Here is a 17,992-nt window from a genome sequence, read left to right on the forward strand (position 1 = left end):
GGTGGGCATCCTTCACAATTTTGAAACATGCAGTGTTCCCTTGCTCTGTCTGACAACTGCTTCCTTGTCCAAGTATAGGTGTCACACTAGCACAATCAAGTGTTCTGGGTTCCCCATTCTTCTCCAAGTCACCCACAGTTTGTTGCGATCCACACAGTCAAACACCTTTGCATAATCAATGAAACCCAGAAAGACAATGCTCTGGTACTCCCTGGTTTCAGCTAAGATCCATCTAACATTAGCTACAATATCCCTAGTACATGACCCCTTCTCAAGTCAGTCTGCATTTCTGTTGATATGCTGTTCCAGTTGACTGGAAGAGATATATATTAAATAAGAATGAGGGGGGAAAGCTTCTATACATTCAGATTTCTTTTTAATGCACTTCTTTTAATCAACTCACGGGAACAAAATTAAAAAGACATAGCTACATCCTATTGGAAAAAGTTTCTGATGAATAAAGGGACTTAATTTTTAGAATGTTTCGTTCATCGTTGTTATCCTCTCATGGTTGTGCATTTCTTGCTGCATTTGCCTGTTTATACATACCATAGGTTAGACCTTCTAAGTTTGGTCTGATTTTGTGTCTTGTGATCTTTATGGTTTTGGGACTTACTCCTAGGTCTCAGATCCACCTTGAGTTTATATTCATGCATGCTATGAGATGTGGATCCTCCTTCAACTTTCTGCAGGTTTTCCAAGTTTTCCAGACCATTTGTTGTAGATTATATCACTTCTCCATTTTATAGGGGTTTTTTTTTTCCTTGTCAAATACCAGTTGAGCATACATAGATGGGTTAATTTCTGAGTTTTCTGTTCTGTCCATTATTGGTCTATGTGTCTGTCATTATACCAGTACTATGCTGTTTTGGTTATCACAGCTGTGTAGTAGGTTTTGAGACTGGGAATAAAAACATTTGGCAATGATATCTCGGACAAAGATCTCATTAAAAACTGTACACAACATTATAGGGACTCCACAAGAAAAAGACTGATACCCCAGTTGCAAAATGGGCAAAAGATAATGGAAAGAGTTGCTTTCTCACCACACCTTCTTGAATATTTATTACTTGCTGTCCTGTTACCCTATTAAACTTTGCCACTATTCCTGGAGTGAGATGGTACCTCATTGTGGTTTTTATTGACATCTATATCTCTTATTGCCAGAGATTTTGAGCATTTCTTCATGTGTCTGTTTAACAGGGCAGCAAGTAATAAATGTTGGAGAGGATGTGGTGAGAAAGGAATTTCTGTACATGGTTGGTGGGATTGTAAAATGGTATGACCATTCTGGAAGGCAGTTTGGCGCTTCCTCAAAAACTAAACATAGAAATTCCATATGACCCAGCTATTCCACTACTTGGAATATACCCTGAGAATATGAGAAATGAGGCACAAATGGAGACTTGTAAACCAATGTTCATAGAAGCATTATCCACCATCGCAAGAAATGGGAACAGCCCAAATGTCCAAGCACAAACAAATGATTGAGAAATTATGGTATGTTCACATACTGAAATACTATGCAGCACACAGGAGTAATGATTTTGTAAATTATTACCTAACTTGGGAGGGACTGGAGAGCATTATGCTGAGTGAACTAACTCAGTCCCACAATGACAAATATTGTATAAAACCACTGCTGCAGAATGAGTATAAGGATGTAAGAGGGGTGGGAGCGGCTGAAAGCAGAGGTATGAGGTTGTGCAGGGGAAGGGGAGGATTAATCATGAGGTTATATAATTTGATGGGCCGGAAGTAAGAGAAATTGGAAGAATCTGTTCTGCAAAACAATGTATTTTAATTTTGTAAATAAACTAGCATAATTAAAAGTAAAAGATAATGGAAAGACTTCTCCTAGATGAAGATATTTGGATGACTATGAAGAATTGCTCAGAATCACTGGCAATAATAGAGACGCAAATCAGAACCACAATGAGATACCATTTCACACCAGTAGCAGCGGCAAAGTTTAACAGGATGGCAAGTAATAAATGTTGGAGAGGATGCGGAGACAAGGAAACTGTGATATAATGGTGGTGAGGTTGTAAAACAGTCAATCCTGGAAAGCAGTTTGGCATTTCCTCAAAATGCTGAACACAGTGATCACTTATGTCACAGTTATTCTACTGCTAGATATATACCCAAGACGATGAATAAGAGCAGGAGAGGGCAGGGTCAGATGTGTTGTCCACAGGATTACTAAAGGTCCTACTTGACTCTACTATGACTCTACTATGACAACACATTATAAGCAACTCCAAAGACCCTCTTTCAAGTGTTTAAAGAGAAAAGATGAACTTTATAATGTGCCTGACCCCAAGGCATGTTGTTGGTGTGTGCCAGCTGAGTTAGAACTGACAGATCCTGACCCTCCACGTGGTTTTCAGAGGCAGTAAACTGCACTGATTGCCCCCTTCACCTCACCAAGGAGTTGGTGGTTTGAACCACGTGTCTCTGGGATACCTACAGTTTCTTACCACAAGGCCACAAGAGCTCCATGATCCAGGCCAAGGTATTTTCAATGACTTCATGTGCATGTGAAAGCTGGGCAATTAATCAGAAATAATTTGCATGTTTAAATTATGATGTCAGCGAAGAGTACTGAACATTGATTTCACAGACTGACAAAAAAAGGAACACATCTGTCTTGGAAAAAGTACAGCCAGAGTGTTCATTAGAAGCAAGGATGGCAAGGGTTTGTCTTATGTACTTTTGGACAGGTTATGAGCAGGGACTAGCCCCTGGAAAATACAGCTGCTGGGTCAGTCGCATCATGGAGGGGCTTCCTTTATCACACTGACTTCCTGTTTATCAGGCACAAGGGTCCTAATCACAGACTGTTGCCGTTGTGTACCACAGAATCAGAACCACTCATAGCTGACCTCCAGTGGGGCTTCAGAGGCAGTAAGTCACACGGGAGGAACAGCTGGGAGTCCTGAAACTGCATGCCTCTGGGATGCCACCAGAGCGCCCTAGTCTCTTCTACTAACATGTCCAAAGTATGTGAGAAGGTTTGTCATTCTACTTGCTAAGAAGGATTCTGTCTGTACTTCTTCTGAGTCAGATATGTTTGTTCTTTGGGCTTTCTACAGTCTATTTCCTTATTGTTTGCATGCAAACAAATGCCAACTCTTTTTCAGTCTTATTTGTATACTCTTTCATGAACATGACACCATTGAAAATACCATGTGTTTTGTCAGATAGATCATAGACCTCAAAGCAATATCTTTGCTTTTTATCACTTTAAAGTCTTTTGCAGAAGATTCTCTCAATTCATTTGTTTATATATCATTCATTTTCTTGACATTGCTTCCATGGGTACTGATTATGGATCCAAGTACAACGAAAACTTTCACAATGTCAACCCTCTCTTTAGTAATGATGTTACTCACTGATGACATTTTGAAGATTTTTGTTTACCGTTGTTGTTGTTGTTGTTGTTGGGTGCTGTCGAGTTGCCTGTGGCCCATAGTGCCCCTATGCACAGTAGCTCTGAACCCTGCCCTGTCCTGAGCCAGCATCACTAATTCCAACACACCAAACCCCACTGCTCCAGTTTCTGTATCAATCTGTCTTATCTGAGGTCTTCCTTTCCTGTGTTGTCCCTCCACCCTGCCAATCATGATGTCCTTCTCCAAGAACCAGTCTCTCCTAGCCACATGCCCAAAGTATGTGAGGTAGAGCTTCAAAATCCTGGCCTCCAAGGAGAAACTTGATTTCACCCTCTCTAAGACAGATTTATTTGTTTTCTTGGCAGTCTATGGTATGGTCAAGACTCTGCTCCAGCACCACAGCTCAGAGGCATTGATTTTTCTTCTGTCATCCTTAGTCATTGGCTATCTCTCTGATGCACAGCAAGCAATTGCAAAGACCATTGACTAGATTAGGCATACCTTAGTCTCAAGATTGACATCGTTGATTTTCAGTACTCTGGAGAGGTCCCTAACAGCAGACTCTCCCAATGAAATTAGTCTTTTGATTTCCCGACTGTTGATGCTAAAAGTGTTGATTAAGGAGCCAAGCAAGTTGAAAGTGTTAACAACCTCAATCTTTTCTCTATCTATCATAGTGCTGCCAATCAGGCCAGTGGTAAGAATCTTTGTCTTCTTGATGTTGAACTTCAATCCATATTAAAGACTATAGTCCTTGAATTTCTGCAGAAAGTGCTTCAGGATCTTGTCAGTTTCAGCAAGCAAAGTTATATCATCTGCATAATATATGGTTGCTGATGAGTCTTGCTCCAATCCTGATGTGGTGAAGTTCAATCCATACGCCAGTAGTTCAGATGGCCTACTAGGTAAAGAATCATGCTACCAACTTTAAGGCAACAATTTCAGTAAACCAGCTGTTCGGTGAGAGAAAATCTGGCAGTCCTCTCCCATGTTATTTACAGCCTCTAAAACCTCATTGAAAGGCAGCTATGAGTCAGTTTCAACTAGACAGTGCACAACAACAAGAGCAATCCAATAAAAATTTTAAGTTTTATTCACATTCTGAAGGAAAGGTTCTGTCCTTTGTATGTCATAGGTTGTTAATGAGCTTTCCACCATATTCTCCTCCATAAATCTCAGCTCCCACAAAAATCTTTTTCCAGTATGCAGACTGAATATGGAGAAAGGATACAACTCAAAAGCTTACTTTTCTTTAACTTTAAATTGGTACCGTCTCCTTTGAACAACTAGATCTTAGTCTATATACAGGTTCCATACAAGCACACGTATGTGTTCCAGATATCTCATTCTTTTAAGTGTTCATCCAGAGAGTGGAATGTTTTCATATATTATTTTCTGGTATTATCTGGTTTTAGCCAATCTCATCTAATATCAGCAATACTTTTCCTCATTTCACACCTTCTTTTGAATCCCACTTGAATTTCTGAAAGCTTTTGGTCAGTGTCTTGCCACACTATTTCTGCTACTATCCTCTGCAAAATTAAACTCAACAACTTAACTCACTGCCATAAAGTTGGAACTAACCCCATGGTCGACTGACCTTTCAGCTCTTATAGCTCTGAGGCTACAAATCACATTGGAGGAGACTGAGCATTTTACTCATGTGGGACTTTCAAATTCTGCTAGATCATATTTCTCTGGAATGGCCACAAATACAAATCTCTTCCAGTCACTGACCAAGTAGCTATCTTCAAAATTTCTTAAAACAAAGCCAGTGAGTGTTTCAGTATTACATTTGTTTCTTTCTATATTTTAACTGCTATCCCACTAATTTCTGGAGCTTGCCCTTCATGGTCTATCAATAAGACTGCACAGTCAACCCATATGTACATGTTTTGAATCCATTAGCTTCTCCACAAGACAAAGATGGGAAATCTCTTTCCATGGGATTTACTGCCTCTGGAAATCTGTTAGAGGGTCAGCTATAAGTTCATTCTGACTCGACAGTACATAACAACTACATTTCTTAACCAATGAATTTAGATGACCTTGAACCTCTTACTTCCTTATTATTTATTCTTGATAATATGCTGGTACTACAGTACACTGATTGTTTAAAATGGCTTTCCTAGCCATTGGCTTTGACTTTCACTATATAGTTGCATAGAACTTTGTTGTTAATAATGTTTATGTTATGAGATATCCTGATTTTTTTTGTGTGTGAGAACATGCAAATAAGTGGTATAAGACTAATGAGAGGATTGTTTCAGCTTTGCCATGAATGAAGGCTAAATTTGAGGAAGTTCAGAGACTGAAAATATATAGGACTTTTTGTTCCCATCAAGAATAAATGTAGCACCTCCTTCTAGACCAGAGGATTCCGCATAAGATGATCTGAGACCAGCCAGCAGCAGAAGCAGCAGAGGTGGTTAAGAACTAGAAACCAAGGTAAAACGAAGCTGAAGCCAAACTGAATGCCATGGAACCAGAGGAAAGGTCTTTGTCTAAACGTGCTAGAAGTCTGGGGATAGACAGCATGCTTGCAGGATTTAAAGACCTGGGCATCACTGGTGCAATGTTGTGAGAAGGGTCAGAGATCACAGACGCATACCAGAGAAGCTGTCCCAATACAAGAACAATTGCATCCTCTTTTCAACCTGAGTTGTAACATAACATTTTCTTAATAAACTTCCTAATTGTAAATACTGTGGGATTAATGGATGCCGCAGTAGAACGGCAGGATTCCTGGGAGGGAGTAAAGGTGTCAGAATAGAAATGTTAGAAGAAAGCACCTGGGGTCTAGGGGGAGCTGTCTGATCTCAGAGGAGTCTGTTTTGTTCTGTGGATGCGAACAGTTTTCCATGTGGATTTTTTTTTTAGTGGAAGTTAGACATATGCTACCACATATACTCTTTTTACACAAAGAAGCACAGCAGTATATCCAGTATATTTGTTTTCCTTCCTCATTAGTCTCTGGGTTCCTTGATAGAATGAACCTAAATTCATTCACCTTTGTATTTCAAACACATAATCTGATGTCTAGCACACAATAGATGGTAATTAAATGCCAAATAAATAACAATTTTCTGAAACCTCCTGCCAAAGAAGATACTTAAGAAATGAATGTTACTTAGTGCCAATTAAATAATTTCTAATAAGTATTTAACAAATATTATCAGCTTACCCCTTCAGATCATGAATTAATTTGTTTTTTTCCTGAACCATTCGCTTATGATGCATCCGATGAAAATCACGTTCTTTCTGAATTTTCAGCAGATCTACTCTGGCCTTGCTGAAAAGAAAAAAATAGTAATATATTTTAAAGTCACTGCTGCTTACTTTCTGAAAATTACGAGTCTTGCAAAACTCAAAAGATCATTCCAAAAAAAGCATCCCACTAATATTCTTACTGAAGTATCACAACCAATATAGTGTATATGGGAATGAGAATGAAAAGGCCAAAATACTCAATTACAAAAAGATTATTAACCCACATTTCATTTAAAAGAAATACAAATAAAATTTATGGTGACAGAGTAAATCACAATTCGTCCATTTTCAAAGAATATGTGTCTAGTAAACCATATTTAAATCTTTATATGAGGAAAGTGTAACCAGAGCAGATGATTCTTCTCTGACACTTTGGGTATATTGCTAGGAGGGACTACTCCTCAGGAAGGAATGTTGTGCTTGGAAAGGTAGAATGTCAACTAAAAACTGAAGACCATCAATGAGACAGATCGACACAGTGACTGCAGCAACGGGCTCAGGCATGTCAGAGACGGGGAGGACGGCACAGTGTAGGACAGGGTTCAGGTCTGTTGTTCATAGAGCCGCTAAGAGTCACACTTGACTCCAAGGCATCTAACAATAAAAACAATGAGAGGATCATTCAAAAGAATTACAAATAAAGAAAAAGATTTTACAAAACATAACTCTGATTGTCCTAGAATACATAGTAACACGGGAACATATTGGTTTATTCAATTCTGATAACTGGGATAAACATAAAAATTCTGTTCAATCAAGATATTATTCTAATAAGACCTATGAAATATATGCATCATCTACAGATCACATTATTAAAAACAATTGATCAATTGCTAAGAAAGATCTTCCAAATCAGTGTTGTAATAAATAAATTTTCTTTAACTGGATACATCTTTTGCAAACCCCTAGTATAAATCTATAAAAAAAAATTATTTCTAAACCCAGGCTGTACACAAAAAAGCAATGTGAGGTTGTTTTTTTTTTTCTTTCACCTCTATAATGTGGTTGTTGTGCATCAGACCAACCCATAACTGGTCCTTTGGTTGGTTTTCATAGGCAGTTAATCAATCACTGAGAAGAGATGGCCCATCTTTCTCCTGCAAAGCAGCTGGTGGATTCAAACTGCATCCCTTTGAGATTGCAGTGCAGCTCTTACCACCATCCCACCACAGCTTCCTGCCTCGACAATAAGGTATTTATATAATTCTGTAGCAGTATTGGTTAACTGACAACGTGCTACTGCATTGACACTCTCCCATTATGAGTAATGGACTGAATTAAAGCGCTGACATTCCATGCTAAGATCAGAATGAAAGAAATCCGCTTCTCTGAGTGACAACATTTCAAAATTCAAATTCAAGCATAATAATGCACACAAACAGACTTCTGCATTAGGATTTATGTCCCGTCAATTACTGAGGAACTGTGACTATGGTGCTGCTAAATAAGGTAATGTTTTCAGACTCTTGGTGGACCACATGCAGATCAGCAAGGCTTCTTCCTATACGATAGAGATGCATGTGGCAATCACTTGCTATGCGTCAGAGAGCTGGACAATGACTAGGGATAATAGAAGGAGAATTGATGTCTTTGAGCTGGGGTGCTAGAGAAGAGTATTGAATATACCATGGACTGCTAGGAGAACGAACATCCTGGAGAGGGTGAAGCCAGGCTGCTCCTTGGAGGCAAGGATTCCGAAGCTCCGTCTAATATACTCTGGGCAGGTTGCCAGGAGGGATCAGTCCTTGGAGAGGGACATTATGCTTGCAAGGGTGAAGGGACAGCACAAGAGAGGAAGCCGCTCAAAGAGATGAATCAACTCAGATGGTGGCAGGTGTGTCAGAGACAGTAAGCTTGGGTAAGGATAGGTTAGGGTTCAGAGCTGTTGTACATAGGGTTGCTATGAGTTGCAGGCAACTCGATGGCACATAACAACAACAACAGCAACAAAATGTTAATCCATAAAAGATTTTTTAGAACTACTTTGAAAAGTAATGATGCAAAATTTCTTGAACAGAATCATAAATAAGGCAGCAATATATCAACCTACTATTTTAACAACATATGTAATGATCTATTTGTGCTTATCCCAGAAAAGAAAGCATAAGAATTAACTGACATATTAGATCTTAAAATTTTTCTGGTCATTAAATTCTTTTTCAGGGACTGATTTTCTGTTGCACAAATGAAGGCTACTCAGTAAAGCAATTTAAATCCATTTCAAGCTGTTGCTTCACCTATTCTGAATTTCCTGATGCCTAGCCAACAAGTAAAAGAAAAATAAAAGGTAACTTAAAAAAAAAGTTAAATGTATTCACATAAACAGTTTATGTGTTAAATTATGTAGCATTTCTTATTAAACTAGTAGGAAGTCTTTACATTAAAAACAAGCAAAAAAGCTTTAACTGAAACAGAATCTCAAACATTCATTTTCAAGTACAATCCAACAGGATTTAGTAAGATGTTCTGTTTAAATTTGTGTAACATATAGAATACTGTCCCCATATGCTTTTTCTCAATGATATAGAATTAACTACTTTAGAAAACGAAGACACCAAAATCTAAAATATTGTTTGTTGTTGTGTATGCTAGAGTTGGAATTGACCCATAGGTGACCCTTCAGGGGGTTTTCAGAGGCAGTTAATTGCCCAAGAGGAGACTGCCCACCTCTTCTCCTGTGAAGCAGCTCGTAGTAAAAAACCACGTGCCTTAGGGATTGCAGCACAGCTTCTTGCACAAAATGAGAACATATAATACGAAGAAACTACGTGAGCGTGAGAAGGCCCTTAACCATAGGGTCGCACAATTCCATAGGTGGAATAAAGGAAAGGTGAAAGATCCAGTGTGAGAAACGATGTATATGAACTTTGTAAGCAAACCAATATAAAATTTTTTAGAAAGAAAACTATGTATATTCTTCCATTCTATACAATAATTCACATCAAAACTACATTTTCAACAGGATATATAAATCCAGTTCATAGCAAATCCTAAATAAATTATTTTTATTACTTCAGACTTTTGCAGGGTATCATTTATTTCATCTAACTTTTTTATTAACATAAAATTGTGGGGTATTTTTCCCAAATTCATGGTTTTAAATTTTATTTTATACTGGTTTACATATAAAGTTCATAAAGTCTGCATACATTGTTTTTCACACTGGATCTTTCCCCTTTCCTTTTCCCACCCCTCCCTCCACCCATCAAATTGTGCGACCCTATGATTAAACACCCCCTCCCCTCCTTGGATTCTCATACTCATTCAAAAATAATGGTCTTATACAGTATTTCTCTTTATGAGACTGAGTTAGTCCACTTAGCATAATGGTCAATTTCAATTTAATTCCCTAAATAATTTTATCAGTATTTTGTAATAGCTATTTGATCATGTTTATTGAATGATCTTGTTATAATTTAGTAAAAAACAAGCATTTATTAAATTTACATGTACAAAAATAGGTCATGTTTATCATACAGGCTTCTCATATACAATAAGAACAAAGTAATTTCTGATAATCTCATTCATTCATTTATAGCCATTACGTGAGAACCCATTCATAGCTGACCCTCTACTGGACTCCCAAGACTCTAAGTCACATGGGAGGAGATTGCTCATCTTTTTCCCACAGAGACACTGCGACTTTTGGTTCAGCAATGCCAAATTCCTGGAGACACATGACCTTTGGATTGGAGTACAAACCCCTACAGTCTATTTCACCAGTTACCAATTAGTTCAAAATCTTCTTAAAAATATTTCATTTAACCTACTAACATGAACTATGGACTAATTGTTGTATGACATTCAACTAGTTTAGGAGTAAACTTTCATTAATTATGTTCTTAATCAAAAGAAATGGATATATCCATGTCTAGATAAAATACTTATTTCATTTAACAGGCAATTACCTAAACACTAAACCATGAAATTTTATGGGCTTCATCATCATAATTATTTCCACTGTGCTTGTCCTAAAAGACATTAAATTAAATTGATCTTCAAAAAAGTATGGAACTGCCTATTAAAATAAGTAAATTTCACAAATGAAATCAGGAGCCCTTTACTGAACTACCTCCTTTTCCCTTAATATTAAGTGCCCATTTAATTTTCATTTTCTTCATATTTATATTTTTCTGGAAGATAGTAAAATAAAGTTCGTAATTATTTTGAAAATGTTACATTGCAATTTTTCACTTGTAATTCAAGAAGTCTAATTTTCTGCCAAATCTCTACAACTCACAAAGACTCCTTCTCAGACTACATTGCTTTTCCTTAATGTAAAGCAAAAGACGATACTCTAAATGAAGCAAGACACATCCTGATAGAAAGTTCTATAAATTCACATCATAAACACAAAATGAGGCCTAATTAAAAAAAAATGCTACGAATGAGGCAAAAAAAAAAAATCATCACATTATCACTGCAAAATCATTAAAAGTTTACGTAAACAAGCATTGGTTTAAACAATTACATTTTCAATTACATTCATATCCAGTAAATGATAAATCATTATGTATTTGTGTTGATTTACTCACAAAACTTAATCTGGCCTCAATATACATTCTGAACCAAAATTCAAATGAGTTTAGAAATGTGGAGTTTGACAGCAGCAAATGTTTTCTTGCAAGAACTTAATTGTCCTCTTATGAGGAAGACTCAACAACTGTGTTATGCAAATGCCACAACCTTGTTTGAAAATGAGGAGGACTTGAAGTACTTGTTGCAGAAGATCAAAGAATACAGCCTTCAATATGGATTGCATCTCAATGTCAAGAAAACAGATTCTTACCATTGGACCAGGGTGGATGGAGAAGAGATTAAAACTGTCAACAACATCATCTTACTGAAATTCACAATTAACATCCTTGGTACCAGTAGTCAGAAAATAAGGAGATATAGTGCACTGGGAAAGTCTGAAGTAAGGGACTTCTCCAAATTATTCAAGAGTAATATTGTCAGTTTGTATTGTAGACTAAGGTGTGTCTGATTCAGGCCATCATCTTTCTGATTACTTGTTATGCATCTGAGAGCTAGACAATGAATAGGAATGACAGAGGAAGAATTGAGGCCTTTGAGCTGCTGTAGTGGAAAAACACAACACTGAAAATCCATGGACTGCCAAAAGAACCAATAAAGAGGCTTTGGGGAGGTGCAACTAGAGTGTGCCTTGGAGGCAAGGATGATGAGGCTTTGCCTCACGTACTTTAGGCATGTTGCTGGGGGCGGGAGGGGGGAGCTATTCCATGGAGAGGGACATAAAGCTTGGAAGGGTGGGCCGTCAGCAAAGGAGAAGATCCTCAACTAGGTAGATTGATAGGGCCACTGATGCAATGGGCTCTCATGTGTCAGGAAGTATAAGGGTGGCACAGGGCAGGATGGGATATCTTTTTAAATTTTTAAAGAGGTCTTTGGTAGAGGATTTGCTTTAAGCAACACAATATTTTATTTACTAACTGCTGCTTCCATTGAATATTGATTGTTGATTCACGTAGAATTAAAATCTTGGGAGGAAAAGTCATTTATCATGATGAGTGTAGTGCTTCAGTGGAGGAGGCTGATGGAAGTCATAATGACAGATATGAAAGTACAAGTCTACTGGGACTATACAAGTAAGTCATTGCTTGAGATTATTTGCTGTGTCTACATTATTAAAAAAACCAACATAAAATGCTGGTTCACCAAGACAATAAGAGCAAGCAAAACAGTTATTAATGAAATTATTAGAATTTAATAGATAGAAGATGACTGTAAATATTTTGACATCCCAATTGCCAGTGAAGAAATGGTTTTAATTTAGTGTCTGGAAGTGTGGAACATACTGTCTTTAGAAAAGACTTTGAAATCTGAATCAACCATCAGTTTTCTGCAAATTTAGACCCCACTGCTGTCAAGTCACAGTGGCTCTCCAAGTGCAGCTCATTTAAGTTCTAGACTGCTTTGTTCAAATTAAAAATTAGGCTACACTCCAGTAGAAAAACTAAAATCCTGTTCTTTTTTTTCTCAAGTAACAGTGTCAAACTATTACTATTCTTCTCCTGTATGTGGTAGGTAACATACTTTTCCCTAAAATGTAACTATAATTTTAAACCATATTGTCTTTCTAACCTTTAGACAATATCTAAAGATATTTTATGTCCAGGTACTCTTCAAATTCTATATCTTAGAAGAAAATCTACATCTGTAGCTTGTATTTTGAAAACCTCTGACATTTGAGACATGGAAATGCTTACAAGATGGGAAAAGATAATTCCTTACTTTAATTTTAAAAATTAAAGATACTTTAGAGTGGAAGATTACTCCTTTAATTTCTTTCCCACACTTCATTAACATTTCGATATTATCAAAAATATAAAAAAATTTATAGTTATTTTAATAAATCCCAAACAGAGAGATATTGATATATTGAGATGGCTGACATTTACAAAGCTCTTTGTAACTTGAAAAGGGTTTTTTACATAGATCTTCTTATCTAATTGTCATATCACTCCTAAGGAGATAATAATATTATGTATAATTACCCCTACATAACAATAAGAAACTTGAGTTGATAAGTAGTAAAATATTACAAGATAGGTATTTGAACTTAAAGTTTAATATTATTTACCTTATAACTCTCTCCTAGACAAATTTCTCAGATATAATTTATCTGATTTTTCTAATTACAGCAGCAAATTGTACCAGTATCCCCAAGAACCAGATGAGTGGGTTTACATATTTGAAATTATTATTAGAAAAGTTTTAAAGTGCTCGCTTTGGCATCACATGCACTAAAATCACAACGACACAGAGATGGTTAGCATGGCCTTTATGCAAAAATGACTTGCAAATTAGTGAAATGCACCTTATTTTTACTTTCTCCTCAAGTTTACATGGTACATTCTACAGAACTGATCATATGTTAGAACACAAAGCAAGCTTCAACAAATTCAAAAACAATTAAATAATACAAAGTACCTTCTCAGACTACAATGCCATTAAACTTGAAATTAACCACAGGAGGATGAAGCTTATAAACCCCCTACCACCAGGTCAAAGTTAAATAACACTCTGTTAGAGCACAATTCTGTGAAATAAGAAATAAAGAATTAAATTTTAAAAAGTTCCTCAAAACAAAAGAAAATGAAAATACAACATACTAAAACCTCTGTGATGCTGCCAAGGCAGCCCTCAGGGGGCAGTTCATAGCAACAAAAAAGCTCATAAAAAAGGAAAAATAAGCAAAATTATTCATGTAACTCAGCAACTAAATCAAATAGAAAAAGAACTACAATCTAACCCCACAGCCTCAAGAAGAAAGGAAATTATAAGGAAAAGAGCTAAGATCAAAGAGATAAAAAACAGAAAAACAATTGAAACCACCAGCAAGCCAAAAGCTGGTTTTTTAAGAGTCAATAAAATTGGCAAACCCCTGGCAAATTTAACAAAAGAAAGAAAAAAAAAGGAGACACAAATGATTAATTAATGATAGAGGTGACATCACAATAGAACTAGATGAAATTAAGTCTATACTATCAGAACATTATGAAAAGCTATACTCTGATAAATTTGAAAACCTAGAGGAAACATATAAATTTCTTGAAACTCATACCCTACCTAGATTGACATGGACATATGTAGAACACTACAACAGACCGATCACAGAAGAAGAAATTGAGTAAGCCGTAAAAAGACTTCCCCACAAAAAAGGCCTGGTCCAGATGGTTTCATGGCTGAATTCTACCAAACATTCAGAGAGTATCACCAATCCTATTTAAATTATTTCAAAAGATAGAAAAATGAACACTCCAAGAACCAGGCAAAGATATTTCCAAAAAAAAAGAAAATTACAAACTATCTCTTATGAATATAGATGTAAAAATTCTTAACAAAATCCTGGCCAGTAGAATCTAACAGTACATTAAAAAAAAAATCACCAAGTGGGATTCATAACAAGTAGGCAAGGATGGTTCAACATAAGAAAAACCATCAATGTAATTCATCACTTTAACAAAGCAAATAACTAAAACCATATAATCCAAACACTTGATGCAGAAAAGGCCTGTGGCAAAATCCAGCATCCCTTCATGTTCAAAACACCCAACAAAATAGGAATACAAGGGAATTTCCTCAATACTGTGAAAGTATATACACAAGACCAAGAGCCAGTATCATTCTCAATGGAGAAAGGCTAAAAGCATTATTCTTGCAAACTGGGGCCAAACAAAAATGCCCACTCACCATTTCTATTCAATATTGCATTGGAAGTACTTGCAAGGTCAATACGGTAAGAGTAGGAAAGAAGCAGCATCCAGAACAGCAAAGAGATGGTGACGATATGACAGTGTACACAGAAAACCCCAAGCACTGAACAAATGATTGTTAGAACAAATGGACTAATTTAATTTAGTAAATTGGTAGGATACAAGAGCAATACACACAAGTCTGTGGGATTCCTCTACAGTAACAAAGAAAACATAGAGAAGGAAAACGAAGGAAAAATACCATTTACAATAGCCAACCACAGATTAAGATACTTGGGAATAAACCTAACCAGAGACATGAAAAACCTTTTCCAAAATAAATAAATAAAATAAAAACCAAAACAAACAAACAAAAAAAAAACCCTGTGAAACACATCTGCCAGAAACAACAGAAGTCATGCTGATGTTTTTACCATAATGGTCTTATTCAGTATTTGTCCTTATGAAACTGAGTTAGTTCACTCAGCGTTATGCCCTACAGTCTCTCCTAATTTATGTAGTATTTTTCAAAATTGTTGCTTCTGAGTGCTACATAGTATTCAAGTGTGTGAACGTACCACAATTTCTCAATTGATTCGGCTGTAGCTGGACATTTGGGCTGGTGAATTTGGCAATGGTGAATAGTGCTGCAATGAATATTTGTGTACAATTGTTTGTGTCATTGTTTGTGTCTCAGTTCTAATTTCCTTGGGCAACATTTCCAGTAATGGAATAGCTGGGCCTTGCAAAGTTTCTATGTTCAATATTTTGAGGAAATGCCAAACTGTCTTCCAGAGTGGTTGTACCATTCTACCATCCCAGAAACAGTGTATGAGAGTTCCCACCTCTCCAAATCCTCTCCAACATGTATAAGACCCAAGGGGGAAAGGAGTGGGAGCACAGGGGCAAGGATGGGTAGGGGTAAAACCAAAAGTTTGTACAGTTTGCTGGGTGGAAGGAAAGGGTGAAAGAAGTGAGAAATATCAGGCTGGGACCTGAAAAGATTGGGTAATGATGGGCAAGGTTCAATGGTAATTGATTTTATAAAACATAAACACAAGCAATATTGTATGAAACACAATATCAAGAATAGTGTGAAACACAATGTATATGAACTTTGTAGTGTGTGTGTGTGTGTGTGTGTACCATCAAATCAGCTCTGACTGGTACAGGAGGAGACTGTCCCTCCTTTTCTAAGCAGCGTATCTGATGGATTTGAACAGCATGTCTCTGGAATTGCAGTGCAGCTTCTTGCCACAAGGCCACCAAAGCTCCTTTTGTATATGAACTATGTGAACAAACCAATTAAAATAATAATTAAACAAGTGAATGATGGTAAAAAAGAGAAACAATAAAATACCTAAATAAATGGAAAGCTGTTTCTTGGTCATGGATAGGAAAATTCAATTATTGTGAAAATGACAATCCTACCAAAAACAATGTACATGTTTAATGCAATCACAATGCAGATACCAAATTCATTTTTCAAGAAGAATGAAAAGGCAACTGTTAAGTTTATTTGGAGAAGAAAGGGATCCCAAGTCAACAAAGCAATTCTGAAAAACAAGAATGTAGTGGGAGGCACAGTACTTCCTGATCTCAAAACCTACTATACTGCTGTAATAACCAGAACAGTATTGTACCAATGGAACAGAATTGAGAACCTAGAAATTAACCCATCTATCTATGGTAAAGTGATATTCAACAAAGAAACAAAATCTATCAAATAGGGAAATGACAACCTCCTCAACAAATGGTACTAGCAAAACTGGATTGCTATCTGGAAAAAGCTGAAGCTAGATCTACCTTGCTCACCAGACACAAAAATCAACTCAGGATGGGTCAGAGATCTAACTGCAAAGCCCCAAACTATAAACATTATAAAAGATAAGATGGGACCAAGCTTTGAAGGCTCTGCCTATGGTATAAGGAGCCTGTCAAACACAGCCAGAAATACACAGCCAGGAAAGGATAAATCTTATGAATGGGATCATTTAAAGGTTAAATACCTGAGTGCATTAAAAAGATTTTTCCAGTCGAGTGAAAAGAAGTATTTAGGAATACCATCTCAGATAAGGGTCCCATAACAAAAGTTTACAAAATCCTTCAGAGCCTCCCCAAGAAAAAGACTAATTAGAAAATAGGCAAAAGACATGGAAAGACTTTCACAGAAGACATTCAGAGGGCCATCACACATATAAAGAAATGCTCTAAATTACTAGCATTAAGAGAGATGCAAATCAAAATGACAATGAGACACCATCTCCCCCCTAGTAGCAAAATATAATAGGATAGAAGACAATAAATGTTGGGGAGGATGTGGAAAGATAGGAACTCTCATATTGTTGGTGGGATTGTAAAATGGTATAACCACTCTGGAAGGCAGTTTGGCATTTCCTCAAAAAGCTGAATATAGAAATGTCACATGATCCAGCTATTCCATTCCTAGAAATACACCACAAGGAAATTAGAATTGAGACACAAATGGAGATTTTACACCAATGTTCATAGCAGCATTATTCACAATTACAAGAGCATAAAAACAGCCCAAATGCCAAACAACAATCTAATTGATGTGTAATTGCACAGTTGCGTGATGGAATATTATGCAAAGATTTCAAAAACTGCTCCATAACTTGCGTGTGACTGGAGGGCATTATGCTGAGTGAATTAACTCATTCTCATAAGGATAAATATTGCATAGGATCATCATCATAAAATCAGAAGGATAACTACTAAAAAGTATATGGGGTTCTGAGCAGGGAAAAGGCGAGAAGAGAGGAGAGAAAGTGGGAAAGTAGGAAATCATGGGTATGCACAACTTGGTGGGTGGAGAGAGGGGGCAATGATAAATTGGAAAGATCCAGTGGGAATCTAGAAATACAGGGTTTAATGGTGATTGATCTTATGTACTGCCATGGGAAAGTCTGCTGTTAGGGACCTCTCCAAAGTACTGAAGAGCAATGGTGTCTCTCTGGACACTAAGGTGCGTCTGATACAGGCCATGGTCTTTGCAATCACTTATTATGTGTCAGAGAGTTGGACAATAATTAGGGCGGATAGAAGGAGAATTGATGCCTTTGAGCTGTGGAGTTGGAGAAGAGTACT

General features: G+C 36.8%; 1 protein-coding gene across 1 annotated transcript in view; it reads right to left on the reverse strand.

Moving 5' to 3' along the window:
• The window catches only part of SPAG16 (sperm associated antigen 16), a 1,218,973-nt gene that overhangs the window by 1,178,813 nt on the left and 22,168 nt on the right, over positions 1 to 17,992 (reverse strand). The window contains exon 6 of the mRNA XM_006891956.1: positions 6,580 to 6,687. Coding sequence (XP_006892018.1) covers positions 6,580 to 6,687 — 108 coding nt within the window. The remainder of the gene's footprint in view (positions 1 to 6,579; positions 6,688 to 17,992) is intronic.

Source organism: Elephantulus edwardii, unplaced genomic scaffold, assembly GCF_000299155.1.
Source record: "Elephantulus edwardii isolate Elephantulus edwardi_28Jun2011 unplaced genomic scaffold, EleEdw1.0 scaffold00106, whole genome shotgun sequence".
Taxonomy (NCBI): Eukaryota; Metazoa; Chordata; class Mammalia; order Macroscelidea; family Macroscelididae; genus Elephantulus; species Elephantulus edwardii.